The 20092-nt window shown below is 47.6% G+C and overlaps 1 protein-coding gene across 2 annotated transcripts; it reads right to left on the reverse strand.

Annotated features, from left to right (window-relative positions):
- Positions 1 to 61: 61 nt before the first annotated feature.
- DAO (D-amino acid oxidase) lies at positions 62 to 18428 on the reverse strand. 2 transcript variants are annotated; one of them, XM_024741589.1, is made up of 11 exons: positions 18343 to 18428; positions 13853 to 14055; positions 12386 to 12500; positions 11070 to 11146; positions 10358 to 10423; positions 8562 to 8616; positions 6928 to 7032; positions 5930 to 6012; positions 3694 to 3811; positions 2938 to 3036; positions 62 to 1755 (listed from the first exon to the last, which is right to left on the reverse strand). In XM_024741589.1, exons 2-11 carry the CDS (start codon positions 14044 to 14046, stop codon positions 1624 to 1626), a joined length of 1044 nt encoding a protein of 347 aa, XP_024597357.1. In that variant the 5' UTR covers positions 14047 to 14055; positions 18343 to 18428; the 3' UTR covers positions 62 to 1623. The 2 variants fall into 2 exon arrangements, with proteins under 2 accessions (XP_024597357.1, XP_024597358.1); XM_024741590.1 differs by having other exon boundaries at positions 18233 to 18416.
- Positions 18429 to 20092: the final 1664 nt, after the last annotated feature.

A 20092-nucleotide genomic window follows, 5' to 3' on the forward strand; every position in this document is an offset into this window, starting at 1 on the left:
ACAGGCTCTGCGGCCATGGCTCACGGGCCCAGCCGCTCTGCGGCACGTGGGATCTTCCCGGACCGGGACACGAACCCGTGTCCCCTGCATCGGCAGGCGGACTCTCAACCACTGCGCCACCAGGGAAGCCCTGGCCATGTATTTTTGTGAGTTCACTGTGTTCTGGGCCCTGTAGTGTTCCTGCTGACAATGAACCTCGAGCTGTAGGGGTTACTTTCCCTGGGGAATTTTAGGATAGGCAATCACTTTAGTCAAAAATGGTGTTCCACTCCAAGCACCAGGAAGTGTCCCTGACTCCAATCTGGTGAGAGTCCCCTGATCTTGGCCCAAATGTGGCTGTGAGGAGGAGAGACCTGGTTCCTTTACAGTGTGTTTGCAGTGGTTGGGGAGGAGGCCAACCGATTCCTTCGTAACTATATATTCCCCCCCAACCTGGGATTCAGTGTTTCATGGTGGTTGAAAGCGAGGCACTGGAACCACATAATGTCTGGCCCTGAATCTCCATTCTACCCCTTCCCAGCTGCTGGCCTTGTATTGCCTCTCTGTGCCTTGGTCTTCTCACTTACGAAATGGGAATAATAGATACTTCCTGGGGGGCGGGGATAGGTTGTAAGGGATAAATGAGTCATGTTTGTAAGAGTTGAGCACCGGTAGCCCGTTAGAATGCAAAAAATTATAACTATAATAAAAATAATAATTGTTATTATTATTAGGGCAGGAATTCTAAGATCTTGGCTCTCGTACCCTGCTTAGCTTAGGGCCAGCCAAAATCTTCATGACACATGCTCCATGAAGAGCCCATCAGGTGAAATGACATGGATATAGATGGCATGGGCCAATCAAGACCCCTTCACAGCACATAGGGTGTCACTGGTCCCAGATGCATGAGGAATACTAGGCTCTGGTTTTTACCAAAGCCCCGGAGAGATTAAAATTCACCTCAGAGGCTGAGGCAGATAATTAAGGATGAAGATGCTAAGGTGCCATCTGGGCTCATTCAAAGCTCTCAAAAACATCTGGAAGCCTGTTTGCTATCCCAGAGTGTGCTAGCCAGAAGGTAAGGGACACGTTCAATCTGCTTGGTGAATTTAGTTATCTATAAAGGGATTCCTTTGGGGATGACCCCCAAGGGGTCCTCCTCAAGGGTTACATAGTGCCCGTGGGGCCGCTAGTGGGCAGCTGAAGCCATTAGGAGTGCTGGATGTGGAACAGGCATCCCATGTTGCTAGTTCAATGGCTCTCCTCTTCTGTCTTCTCTATACCCCAGTTCTATGTATAAATTCCTGCAGTGAAATCTGATACCAGTTACGTCAAGTGCATTCTGTGGCCTTAGGGAACCAAGGTTGCAACAGCCTCCATCACCCAGATCTCCCTCACACGGGGCTCCCTCACACTGTCCCTCGCTCAGAGCTCCTTCGCCACTTGGATATTCTGTTTTCCTTCCTCTGAGGACTCATGGGATAACAGGACTCTCCTTCAGGAATTGACCCTGTGGTTTCCTCTCACCTTGTGCTTCTTGCAAAAAGGAGTCAGGTGGAGGGGGGGGTTAACGATGGGTGCGATGATTAGTTGGCTGAGGGGAGCAGGGAGTTTTTGTGGGGGAGGCGGAGGTCACTGCCATCTTCAGAGGTGGGATGGTGGCGTCCTGAGCAAATTCCTTTCTTCCAGGATTTTCCCAAAGATCTTGGCCACCTCCAGGGCACAGCCCCAGTGGATGGTGAGCCCATAGCCTCCGTGGCCATAGTTGTGGATGACCTGGGAGAGGCAAGAGAGAAGGTCCCTAGAAGATTCAGGAGCTTCCTGAAGTATCCTAGGTAAGCCTGGTGGTACCAGAGCTCCTCTTGGTACCATCGCTGGTGGGATGTGGGAACCCCTGGAAGGGTAGTCAGGGGGAGTGTTTGGGGAGTTGGAGGTCAACACCCTAGACTCTTCTGTTTAGGAGGCAGACCTGCTTTAAGCACTCAACACAGAAAAAGTAGAATCACCTGGAACTTGAGGTCTGAGATTCCCCCCCACCACATCAAATTATTTGAAGTTCCCTAAATCACTTTCCTTGTTCCCATCCTGCTCCAGACAGGATGTTAATAGGTAGACTTTTCTACCCACCAAAGAAAAGAAGGGGCACTGTATGGATGGACCCTGGAGAGAGGCAAGACGCTAGGGGGGTTTTTCAAAGCTAAAACCATCAGCAGGGAGTTCAACTCTGTCTGTGACTCTCCCCCCAACCCCACTGCCATACACACACACACACACGCACACGCACACACACATATGGCCTCTCTACAGACAGACACACAACCCTCTATGGACACATGACACATACACAAAACTCTTCTATACACCCCACCTCCAAAGGATCAGAATAAAGGAGGAAGGGTGACCTAGATTCCTTCAGCCCAGGACAACCCCTACCTTTTCAATGAGGCCAATTCCTACCCCATGAGACAGGACTCGAGAGGGGAACCCAGAGAGATGATGGAGCAGCCACAACGTGGACATCTGGGAAATGGCTCTGGACTCAGATTCAAACCACATCCCAGCCTTGCCCCTCACCACTGGTCTGATGTAGGCAAGTTGACTTCCACTTCTGGGAACCCCAGTTTGCTCATCTGAAGCATGGGGTGAACAGTCCCTATCCCAAAGAGCTGTGGGGGAGATTCAGTTAGGTCATTCGTGTCATGGACACAAAGTAGATGCTCAATGAAGTCCCCTTTTCCTTCTATTCGACCACAGGCTCTAGCAAATCGAGGCACTGCCCTCTATGTAAACTTGAGCAGGCCCTTTACCATCACTGAGCTTCAGTTTCCCCATTTATAGAGGAGGGGATATTAGCCACCACTGCCCCCACCTCAGGTCAGCATGACTGTTCCCCCGAAAATGCCAGAGACTTCTTGGGAGTTGGGGGATGGCATTGCTTTCCTTGCCGGGAGAGCATACCTCTGTGTTTGAAGATCCAACATGAAGCTGTTCTCTTTCTAGTCGAACCTGGGGGCGTACTGGCCGGAAGCCAGTGCATTCACTAACAATTTTTGCATCCTGGAAAGAAAATTGTTGGTAATTCATCTCTGGGTTTTTTTTTTTTTCTGATGCCATTTTTAGGTGATAGAGAGTTAACTTTTGGAACTTCATTGCCATCACCACCACCAGCACTATCATAGTCACTTTTGTGACACCACCTTTATCGGCCACCAACATCATTACTATACTACTACCATCTCACCACCAGTTCTATCAACTATCCCATCTTTATCAGTCACCGTCCCCACCAGCCACCACCATAATATCACCTCATCACCATCATTATCACCACTCTCAGCGTTTTCATCACCATCAGCACCAACCACTACTTCCATCCTGTCTTCATGACCATCACTATTGTTATCACCACTAGCAGGCAGTTGTGAAGACTGAGATTTCTGCAACAAATACATCTGCTCCTTGTGAAGAAAGACTAAGGTGTTTAAGGGATGTCACCTCAAGAGAGAGCAACTCTTAGCCATGACCAGATAGGTTTCATCAACCCACAGCAGGACTGCCCTGTACATTGTCCAATTCTGGTATAGTCCAGAGTCCCGTGTTGGAATTATTTTGCCCAGTTACCCAGTCGTGATATCTTCCCATCTTCAAGTGTCCTTTTGATCATCAAGCTGCTAGGATCCTGGTCTAGGGCACTGATATCTCTCCCCACCTTACCTTCAGTGTGGGCTCCAGTCTGCAGCAGCCTTCCCAAATGGTGTTGTGGTCCTGGATATTGTTTGTCTCACTCCAGTTCCCCAGCTGGAAGATGCCTCCAAGAGTCACTGCCTGGATCCTTGGTAAAAGTGGGCAGGGTCAAGGATGAAGGAAAACAAAGCCTTTGAGATAACGGCAGGGGGAGGGTCATTGCCATGCTCACCCTTACCACCATGTTTGCCTAAATCAACTTCAACATTATCATCCCACAGGTGTCAAAAACAAACTTATGGTTACCAAAGGGGAAACATAGCGGGAAGTGATAAGTCAGGAGCTTGGGATGAACACACACACACTACTATATATAAGATAGATAACTAACAAGAACCTACTGTGTAGCACAGGGATGTGTAACCCATTGTGTAGCAATAGGTTATTGCAGACTACTCAATAGTCTGCAATAACCTATATAAGAAAAGAATCTAAAAAAATGAACATGTATATGTATAAATGAATCACTTTGCCGTATACCTGAAACTAACACAATATTGTAAATCAACTATACTCCAAAAAAATTAAAATATTAAATAAACTTAAAAAACATTATAATCGCTGCTCATAATACCGTCAAAAAGAATAAAATACCTAGGAATAAACCTACGTAAGGAGGTAAAAGACCTGTATTCAGAAAGACCTGTATTCAAAAACCTGTATTCAGTGTCTTTCATAAGACACTGATGAAAGAAATCAAAGATGACACAAACAGATGGAGAGATATACCATGTTCTTGGATTGCAAGAATCAATATTGTGAAAATGACTATACTACCCAAAGCAATCTACAGATTCAATGCGATCCCTATCAAATTAACAATGGCATTTTTTACAGAACTAGAAATTGTAAAAAATCGTAAAATTTGTATGGAGACACAAAAGACTCCGAATAGCCAAAGCAATCTTGAGGGAAAATAACAGAGCTGGAGGAATCAGACTCCCTAACTTCAGACTATACTACAAAGCTACAGTCATCAAGACAACATGGTACTGGATCGGAGGTGGTGGTGGTGGGGGATGAATTGGGAGATTGGGATTGACATATATACACTAATATGTATAAAATAGATAACTAACAAGAACCTGCTGTATAAAAAAAATAAAATTCAAAGAAAAATCACTGCAATTGCCATTGTCATTACCATCAAACTTCACCACCTCCACCATCACCGTTAACATCACTGTCATTGTTATCCCTTCTAATGTACAGCATAGTAACGATAGTTAACAATACTGTATTATATACTTGAAAGTTGCTAAGAGAGTAGATCTTTAATGTTCTCACCACACCCACAAAAAAACTATAGTTATGTGAGTTGATGGATGCGTTAACTAACCTTATTGTGATAATCATTTCACAATATATACATATATCAAATCATCATGTTGTACATTTTAAATGTACACAATGTTATATGTCAATTATATCTCAATAAATCTGGGAAAAACATTGTCATCTCCATCAACAACATCATCTTCACTACTGCCTTCTTTGCTACCGTTAATATATCACGATCAATCCCATTCACTATTTCCACCACCACCATTAGCATTGCCATTGATACCGTCATCTCCGCCACACCACTAACATCGCCATTGAGGCAGTCAGCACAGTCACAACATTAACATGGCCTTTGAGACTGTCATCTCTGCCATATTAAAAGTCATCATTGGTAAGTGTCATCTTCATCAGCACCAACTGCCACCCCCAACTCCCACTCACCACCACCATCAACACTGATCTCCTCTGCTGTAACAATACTATCTCCACTACCACCATTCCTCTATCCACATTATTATCATCATCAACCCCATCACCACCACCATTATTGCCATTCACAACACTGCTGGTGTCACTGCCATCACATCCACTACCTTTGTCTCCAGCATCACCACTACTGTCATCCCAGGTTATGTTCAAGATAGAAGCCAGGAGCCCAGGGGAATTCCCTGGTGGTCCAGTGGTTAGGACTCTGCACTTTCACTACCGAGGCGCTGGGTTCGATCCCTGGTCGGGGATCCCACAAGCCGCGCGATGTGGCAGTTAAGGCTGAGACCTGCCTTCCCAGAGGTTTAATGGCTCAACCTCACTTAAAAGCATTGGAGGAAAAAACCTGAAAAGAAGAAAGCCCTGGAGCAGGCAGCGGGGGCATAAAAAGAGCAGGAAGGTGCTCCCTCTTCTGCCTACAATATCAGATTTTTACCCTGGGATGATGTACGGGGACTTATAGATGCCTCTCTCTGGGTCATGGGTGATAATGAAGTGCTTCATCCATGGGGCATCCACCTGTTGATTGAAGACAGAGAAGTCTCATCAGAAGAGTTAAATCAGTGGGCTCCCATCGCCTGCTCCCCTCTATGACCAGATGTTCTGACAACAGTGGCAAAGTCATTCCTTAACCCTCAATGACCCCTCTGTCCCAAGTCTGCACCAGACTGCTTGCTTTTGTGGGAAGAGCTGCCCTGGTTGAGAGCCACCCCAGTCCCTGAAGCATCACACATTCTCATCCACAGAAAAGCCCAACACATGTGTAAATGCACGTATACATTGGCCCACCTCGGAAACACACATACCTATGAATGCACTCCAGTATTCACATGGGCACACACATGCACACATACCCACAAATAGGCATGCCTCAGACACACGCACACATAAACAGTGAGAGGTGGTGTGGAACAATGCTTACACACCTGGGCTCTTAAACCAGGTTACCTGTTCTAATCCCAGTTCCATCACTTACTGTGATGTGAACTTATGCAAGTTACTTAATTCCTCCGTGCCTCAGTTTCCCCATCTGTAAGATGGCGATGGTGATGTGATAGAACCCATCTCAAAGGGTTGCAGCGAGGATCAAATTAATTAACACAATGAAGTACTTGGTTCTGTGTCTGGCACTTAGTGGGCATTCCATAAATGTTTGCTCTTTTTATTTTGGCAGGCATATGCAGCTTCCACATATAGACAGACAAACACACACACACACACACACACACACTTTACTATTAAGAAGAACCCCGCCCAAGAAGTATGTTTGGGAGGGTCGTGTTGGTTCTTCTTGTTTCTTTAACATGCAAATTCCCTGAACACTTGGGGGTTCCTCTAACAGATGTCCCCCGATTCAGCCTCTATCTTTGGAGATGAAATAGGCAGAAACAATCTTTCTGTCAACAAAAGCTCATCCCTCACCTTCAGACTCACCTTAATGATCTGCCCCCGGCCTGGCTGCAGCAGGGGATCTGGTTGCAAAGCCCCAGCCCATACCCCAGTGCAGTTGATAATCACATCAGCGTCTCCTCTTGCCACCTGGTAGCAACCAAGAGGGCAGGTGGGATGGAAGGGGTTGAGGACCTTAGTATCCCTTGCATCCTCCCAGCCTGCAACTCTCTGCTCCCTGTGGAACAGCCAGGAGGGGACTCAGTGAGGAACCCATGGACCTGCCTCCAAATTCCGCTCTGCCATTTACCTACTGTGTGACCTCAGAAATGTCCCATCACCTCCTCAAGTTTCAGATCAGATTCCTTAACTATAAAATGGGGCCGGTAACATCTGTTCATAGTATGCTGTATGACTCTGCCTATAAAAGTGTTTGGGGGGCTTCCCTGGTGGCGCAGTGGTTGGGAATCTGCCTGCCAATGCAGGGGATGCGGGTTCGAGCCCTGGTCTGGGAAGATCCCACATGCCGCGGAGCAACTGGGCCCGTGAGCCACAATTACTGAGCCTGCGCGTCTGGAGCCTGTGCTCCGCAACAAGAGAGGCTGCGATAGTGAGAGGTCCGCGCACCGCGATGAAGAGTGGCCCCCGCTTGCCACAACTAGAGAAAGCCCTCGCACAGAAACAAAGACCCAACACAGCCATAAATAAATTAATTAATTAAAAAAAAAAAAAGTGTTTGGAAAAGAATACTACGGAAGGGGGAAACCTTCTTGGAACCTTCTAGAAGAAGTCAGAAAGGACACAGAGATAGTCTTCTCCCTCCTTCTGACTCCTTTTTATTTCATTCTCTTGTCTTCTGCTCTGCCAAGACATCTGAGGAAGGCACATTGGAAGCCCCAGCTCCGTGCATTGTATGGGAAGCTCCACAGCTCAAGGATGTAGCATCATGGGCACCCAAACTCCCAGCCCAGCCCCAGTGACTCCCCTCACAGGTCAGTCCTGGGTCACACTGCTATTTTTCATGAACCAGTGTTTGCCACACTGGGCTGTGAGCCCCTTGGGATTGAGAACTGTGTCTAAGTCAAGTATGTATTCCAAGTGCCCCTCAGGGCTTGACCTAGAGCAGATGCTCGAACACGTTAGTGGCTGCAAGTACAAGAGTCTTCCATGTGCCAAGCACCATTCTGGGTACTGAGATTGAGTGAGGTCATACAGCAAAGCTCCTGGTACATTGCCAGTACCTGCTGATGGTAGCTGCTACTGTCATTATTATTGATGGTGGTGTCACTCTGGAGGTAAGTCAGTGGAGGGCCTTGACTTTGTAGGAACATCATCTCAGACGTTGGTAAGAAGCAACCAAGCATCTGGAACTTGGGGGTGTGGTACAGCTGATATTGAGAAGAGGCAGCCAGCTCTCTGGCCCTAAAACTCACTGAGGCTCAGATGTAGATATAGCCCCCAATGGCCACCATGATCCCACTGCCCCTTTGCTTCTGACACCAACATCAAGGCAGAATGCCTGAGTCCTTCTGGGATTAAAAATAGACCTAGAATCTGGGACAGACCTCAAAGGGATGCTAGGAGCCTGAGAAGGGGCCCCCCAACCCTGCAACAGGAAGCAAAGGCCTCCCCTCTTCTCCTCTCTCCCACATCCAGCCCCTTCCAGCCCGGCAGCTCACCTCCTCAAAAGACTCCACCTTCCTTAGGAGCAATTTCACTCCTCTCTCAGTTAACCTGGGATGATCAAACACATAAAAGAAAATCCAGTATTCAGTTCTCTGTCCCATCCCTGCAAGAGGATGGCGTGGGGGACATTTCCCAAAGAACCTTTTGTGGATGTTAGTCCCACGGGATGCTCCTTGAGAATATGGCTGTGTAGTCCAGTTCATGAGCACCTTGATGGACTAGTGGTCCACGAAATGTCCCTTGGGAAACCTGAGATGGTCCAAGCCCCACGTTGGGCAGATGGAGATGGGAGAAGGGCCTTGCTGAAAGTCATACAGCGAGTCTATGATGGGATTAGGACTCAAACCCAGGCCTCTTACTACCACCACCCTGCTTTGTATTATCAAAGGGAATGAGATGCAGGGTGGAGGAGGGGCAGGGTTGGGGCAAAGCCCAGTTGCTTCTTTATCTGAAGCAGAGCATGAGGAAGGAGGTGGGCTGGGGACACCCACCCCTCCCTAAATTCCACAGAGAAAAAATGTATGTCACTATTTAGAAATATAGTAGAAACATTAAAAGAATAGGAAGTAAACCACATGCAAGCTAAAGCATAATATCAGGATTATTTTATCCACATGGTTTCCTCAAGATAGAAAAACTGGGAGCATTCTTTCCTGGAAGGAGCTGGATAAGAGTCATAAGTGTCCCAAGGTTAGGAGACATAACCATGTTTTAATACAGTGGTTTCCAAACCTGGCTGATAATTACAATCACTCAGGGAACTTCTTACAATACAAATTTCTGAGCCCCACTCCAGAGAATCTGATTCAGTAGATATAAAGTGAGGTCCTGAAATCTATATTTTTAAAAACCTCCCCAAGTCATTTGATAAAAGCCACCGTCCATTCCAGTTTTTAAAAAATCTTAATAAAATAATAATATATAGGAAATATATGGAATCTTCCTTAATATGAATATATGTGAATATGAGTACAAATTGTATCTCTCAAGCTAATGTTTGCTAACTTAGAACACTACAAGATTCCTATCAACATAAGGAACAAGACAGGGACATCCTCTATCATCTGTATTAGTTAGTGTTATTCTAGAGGTACAGCAATTAGACAAGAAAAAAAATGAGGTATAAAAATAAAAACTGGACTTCCCTGGTGGCGCAGTGGTTAAGAATCCTCCTGCCAATGCAGGGGACACGGGTTCGAGCCCTGGTCTGGGAAGATCCCACATGCTGCAGAACAACTAAGCCCGTGAGCCACAACTACTGAGCCTGCGTGCCACAGCTACTGAAGCCTACGTGCCTAGAGCCCGTGCTCTGCAACAAGAGAAGCCGCCACAATGAGAAGCCCGTGCAATGCAATGAAGAGTAGTCCCTGCTCACCGCAGCTAGAGAAAGCCCACGCACAGCAACGAAGACCCAATGCAGCCAATAAATTAATTAAAATTTTAAAAATTAAAAAAAAAACCAACTTATGTTTTGTAGATGATGTAAATATATCTGGAAAACTTAAGAGAATCTATTTAAAGCTATTACACAGCCATCACAGATTTTAGTTAGGCTGATAATAAATACTGTATCACATGTAAAAAGCTTCCCAGGTGGTTCCAACAAGGTGTGGAAGCCACTGTCTTAGTGCACAGAGGCGGTCAGGAACAAGGATAGCTCCCACCAAACCTAAAGGTTTTCATCAGCATTTGGCGTTGGTCAATATAAAGACAAATCCCACGAACAATCATCCACTACAACCCTGGTCCCTGGGAGGTGCTTTCCTCAAAGTGAAGCTGAAAATCTCACCTTTCGGTCAGCCACTGCAGATACTTCCTTCCCTCCAGAATCAGGCTTGTGTTGAACCAGCCATAGCTAGAGTCACAGGAGGCAAAAGGTGGGAATAAAAGATCAGGATCACAGCTCTATTTGAAGGCTATCATATGGAGGTGGGAGCTGTCACATTCTTTGGGCCCCCAAAGGGTGGAGCGAGGACCACTGGGTGACATTCAAGGAGGAAGTGGTTTTCAGCTCGAAGCAAGGGAATATTTTCTATCAGACGAAGCCATTCCTGACATTGGGGTGTGCAAGTGGAGATCAATGTGCATCTGTAGAGAGGGTTTAGACATGGGGTGAGGTGAAGAGAGGACCAGAGAGGCATCAGGCTATAGTGAAAAGAATAGAGGGGTTTGGACTGGGTTGGAATCCCATTCTGGTCACTTAGCTGTGTGACCTGGGGAAGTGACTTGGCCTCTCTGAAGCTCAGTTTCCTCATCTACAAAATAGGATAGTGTTATGGAACTTCGGGGCTTGAGATCTATGATTCCGTATCCCCTACCTCCCTAGTCTAAGGTGCAGTTTGGGTGGGTGGGCTCTCTGAAAGAGCTGGACAGAGCACTGGGAGACCAGAGTATGGGGCTGTAGACCAGAGATGGAACAGGAAATTTGGTGCCTCCATCTTTTTGACAAGTCTATCTGAACTGTGGGGCCTCAGCTCCTTCACCCATGGTAGTAACCTTACCTGTAATCGGGAAACATGTCCAGCTCTCTCGGAGTCAGCTTCCGAAATCCCAGAACTACATCCTTCCAGTAAGGGTCCTTTAGAAGAAGAGAAGGTGGCACAGGGTTGGATGAACATCAATAAGAATGATAATAACAAAATCTTATATAATGTTTTCTGTGTGTAAGGCGCTGTTCCAAGCATTTTACTCATACCAATCCAATAATCTTTGCAATAACCCATTGAGGTAGATACTATTTTTAGTTCCATTTTGCAGATGGGCCCATTGAGGCTCAGAGAGGTTAAGTAACTTGTCTAAGGTCACACAGCTAATAAATGGTGGAGCTGAGATTCGAACCCACACAGTTTGGCTTCAGAGTCCATGTTCTTAACCATGATGCTATATGAAGGGTAAGAATAAGGCTGAGGATGAGTGATAGGGTAAGGGTCATAAATAGGGGAGAAAAAAAGGGGCGACAGTGAAGGTCACCAAAGGATGAGAGTGGGAGGTAGCAGAGTGGAGGGTCAGACAACCTGGGGGGAGATTTTGGCCTCACCACTGACCACTTTGAATTCTCTGAGACTCAGTTTTCTTATCTGTATAATGGAGTTAATAATCACTCTTGGAAGGTAACAGATTAATGAAAGTAATGCCCTTAGCACAGTGCTAGACATTGAATAAACCTGGGAGAACTGGCATGGGATTCTGGGCACCCAGCCAGACCACCCTCTCCAAACAACCTGAGAACATCCCCCATGGCTTTGCCTTTCATTCGAGCTGGGTTCAAATTCGAGCGTTGCCACTTAAAGCTTTGTGAGCTCAAGTAAGTTACCCCAATTCTTGGAGCCTCTAGTTTCTCATCTGCAAAATGAGGACCATGAAAACACTTAAATTCCTGGTTATGATGAAAATTTAATGAGTCATTAGTTATAAAGTGGTTAGGACAGGGCCTGGCACATAGTAAGTACTTTAGAAGTCTGTGCCAGGGTGAGTGTTTTAGTCCATCTTGATGGAAAGTCCTGGAACCTCCAGGGGAGCAGGAAACCTTTTGGCTTCAGCGTCAAGTGCCTCCCACTCCAGGATGTGTCTGTATTTCACCCATACCACTCAAGAAGGGCTAGTTTCCCTGGTTCATCAGAAGATTCTTTGGTCTCTGCCAATTTAATAACAAAGTTGAAAATGAAAATGATTTTGAAAGCAAAAATAGAAATTAAAGTAAACCTGTTTTGAACACAGGAGACTTTGCCTAAGAGACTCAAAGTACCACCACCCCCCACCCCCTGGTCTCTGATCAAGGCTCTGCCCTATGGTTTATGGTCAGGGACTCCTCACTCACCGGAACGGCTTCACGGAAAAGGTTGTAGCCTGAGACTGGGGCCAGGCCCATGTCTGCAGCGTTGGGAGAACCGATGTGGCTCAGGAGATAGTTGAAGGTCTGCTGGTTCCAGCGCCTAGAAGGATCCCCCAGATCTCAGTCACCTAATGAAAGCTCCAAGGGTTGGCTTGCATGGGGCTGTGATCAGGTTAGTGGGATGTGTCCAGATCTAGAAATCCACCACGTTCACTCTGCAGTGCCCCAAATGCTACGGGTCTTCCCCCTCCCCAAACTTTCTAATATTTTCCCATTAATAGGATAGAGGAGAGGGGTAACAAAGAATGCTCCATCAACATAGAGAACAGTCTTGTGGTTGCCAAGGGGGAGGGGGTTGGTTGGGGGAGGGATGGAGTGGAAGGTTGGGGATAGCAGATGTAAGCTATTGTATACAGAATGGATAAACAGCAAGGTCCTACTGTATAGCACAGAGAACTGTATTCAATACCCTATGATAAACCATAATGGAAAAGAATATAAAAAAAGAATGTAGATATATGTATAACTGAATCACTTCGCTGTACAGCAGAAATTAACATTGTAAATCAACTACACTTCAAATAAAAAAAAAAAGGATGCTCCATCATAACTATTTGGAGCCTACCTCTGGCTTGGGATCACGTAGCTGCGAGTTTAAACGAAAGCTTTGACTGCTTTGGGGACTGTGAACCCCGTGGTTCAGGCTCACTCTGGGCACCCCCCACTGTAAATGCCAGTGGCAGGCATCACTTACTCTTCTGAACACTTTCTCTCCCCTCCCTGGGCACACAGCTCAACAACATTTCCTAGACTCCCTTGCAGATAGGTGTGACCATGTGGCTGCGTTCTTGCCAACTGACCCTAACGTCTCCTCCCAGGTGGTCCTCATGCTGTGCTCCTTCTACAGGCACTGGCCCGTGGCAACATTGGAAGCCACAAGGAGGATGGCAGAGCCATGAGATGGAAGGAGCCCGGGCCCCTGAATTGCCACCTACTGATCAGGAACACTGGTTTTGGAGTTTATGGGCATGAGAATGAAACTTCTGTTTGAGCCGTTACTCATTTGAGGGTTCCTTTGTTGAAGCGGCTGGTGGTTTCTAAACTGACAATGACCTCTGCCACTTTGCTAAACTTGAACATCCATCCACCCACTTAGAGGCATTCCTGATGGACAGATGCACTGAGCATCCCAGCCACCCAGTTTAGGTGAGGGATGGAGACAAAGTCTCCATCTATCTGGCACACATGGCTTCTCAGCCTTTTGGCCACGATCAAGTATAGCATCTGTCTGGCCCACAGCAGGGACAATATTTATGCGTATTGTCTTTATAGCATGTCAGGCCAGAGCCTCCACAAAAGGTTGTAATTGGTGATGGGAACCCTGAGAGGGAACATCCTCTCTGCAGACTCAGCCCCTCTGGCCCCAGGCCACCCTCTGGGACCCTCACTCACGCCTCCTGTGGGTTGCTGGGCTTGGAGAGGTAGGGCTGCCAGAGGCCGGCAGCCACATCAGTGTTGGTGAGCGGGGTGAAGCGTTCTGCGTAGACCTTCACGTCCAGCGACTGCAGGACCGAGTGGTAGCGCTCATGGATGCAGAGGGCGGTGGACAGCCCGATGACGCCCGCTCCGATCACTACCACGCGCATCGTGCCAGCCTGCGGGGGGAGGTCAGGGTTGAGGCATGCCAGCACCACCATCGCTACCATCCACTGACGGCTTAGAAGATGCCAGACACCGCCCAGCCCTTTTTATACTTGATTCCCTCAGTGGCCCTTACACATGGGAAAATTGAGGCACAGAGAGGCAAAGCAACTTGCCTAAGGTCACACAGCCAGTAAGTGATGCAGCTTTCTCTGGGGACTCTCCTCGAATACTCTGTCCCCAGGCTGGGGAAAAAAAAAGGGCCCAGCAGCGTGCCTGGCCAGCTGTAGTCTGGTTAGTCTAATGGTTAGGACAATGGACTTCAAATCTCAGATCTCAGCTCTGCTCCCTGCTGGCCATGACTTTGGCCAAGATGCTTCTCAAGCCTCAAATTCTTCTTCTGGAAAATGAGAAAAATAACTCATGCCCTGGAGAGTAGATGGGAGTTTTCCACAAGATGGCAAACGTAAAAAGCTTAACACAGTGTCTAGTGCAGAAGAAGTGACTTCCTGACATTTGCGGAGCACCTACTGTGTGCCAGCCCCTGCACTAAGCGCTTCCCAAGCGTCATTTCGTCTAAGTCCCTCACATTCTTAGAAAGTAGGGGCTGGTGTTATTGGCCCCATTCTACAGATGAGGAAACGAAGGCTCAGAGAGGTGGAGTAACTTACCTGAAGTCACACAGCCAGTAAATGGTGCTGCCAGGATTTAATTTTAATTCAGGTAAACTTGATACACACTGCACACCTAGTGTGTGCGAAGCTGGCCGCTAGTGGATGCAGCTGTGAGCAAGTCAGATGCAATGTCTGGCCTCAGAGCTCAGATCTTCAGCACATCCCCTCCAGGCCTGCCTTGGGGTGCTTGGCTGGCTGGGTCCTCAGAAGTTTAGAAAACCTACCAGCTTTTGACCTTGAAGCTGCTTGGGACTGCACAGCAGGGAAATATTGTGCAGGCTCCTGCTAAGGCAGAACAAGGGGACTTTTTGTGCCCGGAAGGGCCAAATTCAACTTTCCCTCCTCTCTGCTCACAGCTCTCCTCCCACAGACCTCGCCTCCTGGCAACTGCGGCCCATGGCCCTGAACGGCAGGACATTCTCAATATGTCCTAGTTTTGTAAAGGGGAAAATGGCTCCAGCCCACAAGAACTGGACTCTGTTGGGGTTTCAGCAGCCAAATTGGAGATAAAACCAAAAAGCGGAAAAGCCTCGTTCCTCTGGGTGATTCTGCTTCCAGACTCGAGCCTGGGCTTAGTTGCAGGGGGACCCTCTCAGAGACCCCTCGCCTCCTCCCCCATCCTTTGCCTCAGGAGATGCAATCTCCTCAGATGTGAAATAGGGTTAACCCCATCTCATGGGGTCAGCCTGAAGGTTAAATGACTAGCCTGGTCAAAGTTCCTGGTACAGGGCCTGGCCTCCATCTGTGGTGGCCTCCTTCTGTCCCCTAGCACCTTGAAAATAACAATGGGAAAAACACTGGCTGTGGAGGAGGGGAGAGGAAGGAGGGAGAGTCAGACCTGGCTTCACTGCCGGCTTGCTGTGTGACCTTGGCCAAGTTACTTCCCTTCTCTGGGCTTTCTGTCTCTGCATATCCTCTGGAAATTTGACCACTTTTTTTTTTTTTTTTTTTTTTTTTGGGTACGCGGGCCTCGCACTGTTGTGGCCTCTCCTGTTGCGGAGCACAGGCTCCGGAAGCGCAGGCTCAGCGGCCATGGCTCAAAGGCCCAGCCATTCCGCGGCATGTGGGATCTTCCTGGACCGGGGCATGAACCCGTGTCTCCTGCATCGGCAGGCGGACTCTCAAACACTGCGCCACCAGGGAAGCCCTTGACCACTTTTGACATTGACAGTAAGAAGGCAGGAATAGAGGGTTTTCCTGTATTTTCCAAATTCCCCATAATGAACCCAGGAGGCGGTGTGGCTTGGAGAGGTGGCAGTAACAGCCCAGGCTGGGGGTTAGACAGCCTGGCTCTGGCACACACCAGCTGTGTGATCCTGGGTAAGTCACTTCACTTGACTGAGCGAGAGGTTTCTGAGCAGGGAGAAAGAGACTTCAGACCGAAGCCATCACATGGCACGTCTCCAATAACAAGGCTGTGGCAAAGCCTCTGGTTAGAAATGGTGGCACATGCCCAAGAGAAGATCATGACGGGGGGACCCAGAGCAACTTCTAGAACCAACTGGCCAAGACAAGGAGGGACGGGTGACAGCATAGGGCTCAGTTTCTCCAATGTCTAAAATTCTAAAGATAAGCAAGATGGCATCGTGCAGAAGGGGAAACTGAGGTTCACAGAAGGGGAGCCACTCAGTCAAAGTCACATGTTTGCAAAAACTCTGTAGAGTCTTGGGGTTTAAAAGTCTCTGTGAAAGAAAAGACCTGGCCGTGGGGAGATTACAATAGCAGCGGCTAGCTTTTCGACTTCTAGTATGATGTGAGTAACACAATGATGTGTTACTCATTGTGCTAAGAACTTGACATGTGGGACTTCCCTGGTGGCACAGTGGTTAGGAATCTGTCTGCCAATGCAGGGGACATGGGTTTGAGCCCTGGTTCGGGAAGATCCCACATGCCGAGGAGCAACTAAGCCCGTGAGCCACAAGTACTGAGCCCGTGTGCCACAACTACTGAAGCCCTCGCGCCTAGAGCCAGCCCGTGCTCCGCAACAAGGGAAGCCACCACAATGGGAAGCCCGTGCACCACAACGAAGAGTAGCCCCCGCTCGCCGCAACTAGAGAAAGCCCGCGCGCAGCAGTGAAGACCCAACGCAGCCAAGAATAAATAAATTAATTAATTAAAAGAAATTGACGTGCGTTATCTACTTTAATCTTCTAACAACCCTCAGGGTTGTCCTTCTGCCCATTTTACAGATGAGGCAACTGAGGTTTAGGCACCAGCTGGTGAGAAGCAGAGCCCAGGCCGGCTGACTCTCAAGGCTGTGTGCTTACACCCCATGCTAATCCCACAATTTGAAAAACCATCAAGTCAAGCAGGTGAAGAAAAACAGTCAAGGCTTCCGAGTCCTGTGTTGAAAAAAAACACGAAATACAACGAGTACAGGAATTTTATTGTGTTGGTGGTAGGCATAGAATTGAAAAGGGAAAATGTGTGTCCTAAGTCAATTATCTTAGTTAAATAAATGAATCAGATTTGATACTGATTGTAGCAACCATGTGTGTGTGCATGCATTTAACTGGAATATAAATGCATAAGGTTCTTATCAGAATTGGCAGTCAGACTGTAGGATCTGACAGACCCAGCCTCGGGTAAAATCATTCATGCGTGTGGGTAATGAACTCCTGGACTCGTCTGCACACAGCTCTGTTATCGTTCAACCATTTTCTTGCTGTTGCTGACGTTTTTATTAGTGTTGCATTTTTCTGCTTTATGCCATTACTTCAAACAAGCGTGCTTGGAGTGTGCATTCAGGAAGATGCAAACAGCTGGGGTTATTACGTGTGCTTGTGTGTGTGTAATTGTAACGTCTGTGTATTTGTGGAGTAGGAAGGGAATTTTGGCCGCCTGCCACTTGCCCGACACATATAGATGCAGTACAGACATCCTCTTACTTTATCCTCTCAACTGCTCTAAGAAGTTCTAGGGACGCAGGACTGAGGTTCCGGGAGAGGAAGTCACTCCCCCGAAGTCACACAGCCAGTGTGGGACAGCGTTCGGATCTGGACCCAGTTCTATCTGAGCTTTTCCGTGCTGCGCCATAGAGCTCTTTAGGTGGCCGGCAAGAAATTGGCGGCTGACACCTTCCGCTTACCTTTCAGTCTTGTATTTGTTTGCTTATAACTTCCCTTGTCCCGAGAGCGAACCTTGAAGCAGCTCATGCCTTTGATGGCTACATGTGCAAAAAATAGGAAAGACTTGCCTTTTTAAAAAAAATGAACAAGTCACGGGTGAGGTATTTGAATGAATGTAATCAGCTCCGTGTGGCTAACCCCTATGAAGCTTCAGAGTTTATCTTTAAAATGGAAAAGATTCTGTGAACGCTGGAAAACCAGGCTACCAGCTCCCAGCCCCCCAGACAGTAACAATGACCATTTATTGAGTACTTGCTATGTGCCAGTTCTGTGCTAAGCCCCTATAGTCCTCACCTCTTTTCATACTCAGATTAACCCTGGAAGAGGTGAGTTATGACCCTTATCTTCCAGATGAGGCAACTGAGGCTTGGAGAGGTGAAGGCACTTACCTGTGGTCCCTGCAAGGTTGTCACTTGCGTCAGGCTCTAACGTGGACCTTCTCTGTCGACACTGGGAGGACACTCAGATCTGCTGCGTCACCACCCCTGCCCCCACTCACCTGGCGTGCCAAATTTCTGGAGAAAAGAGGCAGCTGCTACGGGTGCAGGGTCCTATCTCCTAAAGGGAGGCTCCCGAGCCTGGGGCGTCCTGTCCTCAGCTGGGACTGGAGCTCAGGGTCAAAGTCTGAAGTTACAGACAGGGCACAGCAAGGGGTGGGGCTGGGCACCACGCTGCTCTCAGGGGCTGGACCTGGGCCAGGCTGGGAGACCTCACCTCCCCTCGCTCCGGTCCCTGAAAAGTTGCCTGACTTTTCTGGCTGATCCTAAGTCCCCGTGGACAGGCCTTTGGGGAGGGAGGGAGGATGGATGGGGGTTCTTGGAGGGCTGATGGGCACAAGGAGGTTTGTCTCCCGGGCCAGCTGGAGACGATCCTCTTTCTTCCCTCTTCCTGCTGCCACCCTGGGGGAGGGGAGTCTGCACAGTGGGGGTGGTCAGCCTGGCAGCCCCTGAGGTGAGGACAGAGGTATAGGACAGGGGCTCCTAGGGCCAGCCAGCCAGCCTAATGCCATTCTGGGATCCTGGGTGGATGAGGCCAAGGAGAGATTCAAGGCGATGCCTGTTTGGGCTGTAAAGATGTGTCGCTCTTTGCTCCTGTATCCCAGAGACACGAATGGCTGGACGCCAGGTCCCTCCTCTGCCAGAGCTAGACCTGGAGCAGTGATTATTAGAGCTCAGAGATCATCAGGCTTCTCACCGTATGGATGGGGAGACTGAGGCCCAGAGAGAGGGACCAACCAGCCCCGGGTGAAGCATCCTTTGGGTCAGCTTTGAAGGTCCAGCCTGTAACCCCTTACCTTCGGTGTTATCAAATAAAAACGTGCAGATGACATAAGAAAATGCACACAAAATACTAGTGCATACTCTTTTCTCTAATAATAAAAAAATGGGGTGAACTCCACCTTTTACTTATATGCTTCCATTTCATTTGAATTTTTTTTTTTACAATAGTCATGTATCACTTTTATATCCCACAACCTTAGGGAAATTCCTTGTGCCTCTAATTCATTATGGGAACATTTAAAAGTTAACAAAAGTTAGCCAGATAACTTTATTCCCATTCCCATTCTAGCAATGATTTGTGTTTTGTGAATTTCAGTGTGCCAGTTCTAAATACCTCACCTGGATTATCTCATTCAATCTGGCAGCAGCCGTAATAGTAGGTGCCGGTATTATCAACTCTCTCTTCATAGTTGGAATTAAAAAACTTGCTCCCAGTATCCACTATAGCTAAAAATATGTCCATCCTATAACCCAGCAACCCTACTTTTATGTACATACCCAAGAGAAGTAAAGACATCCGCCAACCAAAAGGCTTGTACAAGAACATTCATAGTCCCAAAGTGGAAATAACCAAAATGTCTATCAGAATGCATAAACAAACTGTGTTTTCAGTTTCCAGTTCATGCCATGGAATATTATACAGCAAAGCAAAAATTAAATACTGCTACACACAACAACTGGGTGAATCTCACAATCGCTGCACTGAGTGGAAGAAGCCAGGCAGGGAAGAGCGCGTACTGTGTGCTTCTACAGATGTGAAATCCAAGGAGAGGTGAAACTAATTGATGGTGATAAAGGATATGGGAAGAATGATTACCTCTGGGGCACAAGGACATTTTCTGGGATGTTAGAAATATGTCCCTTAATCTGGGTGGTGGTAACAGGAGTGTATGCCTATGTGAAAAGTCATCAAGCTGCATATTTAAGATTAAGATGAATGGATTGACAAAATTAGAAAGAAAGTGGTGG

The sequence above is a fragment of the Neophocaena asiaeorientalis genome, unplaced genomic scaffold, assembly GCF_003031525.2.
Source record: "Neophocaena asiaeorientalis asiaeorientalis breed wild unplaced genomic scaffold, Neophocaena_asiaeorientalis_V1.1 scaffold648, whole genome shotgun sequence".
NCBI classification, from domain to species: domain Eukaryota; kingdom Metazoa; phylum Chordata; class Mammalia; order Artiodactyla; family Phocoenidae; genus Neophocaena; species Neophocaena asiaeorientalis.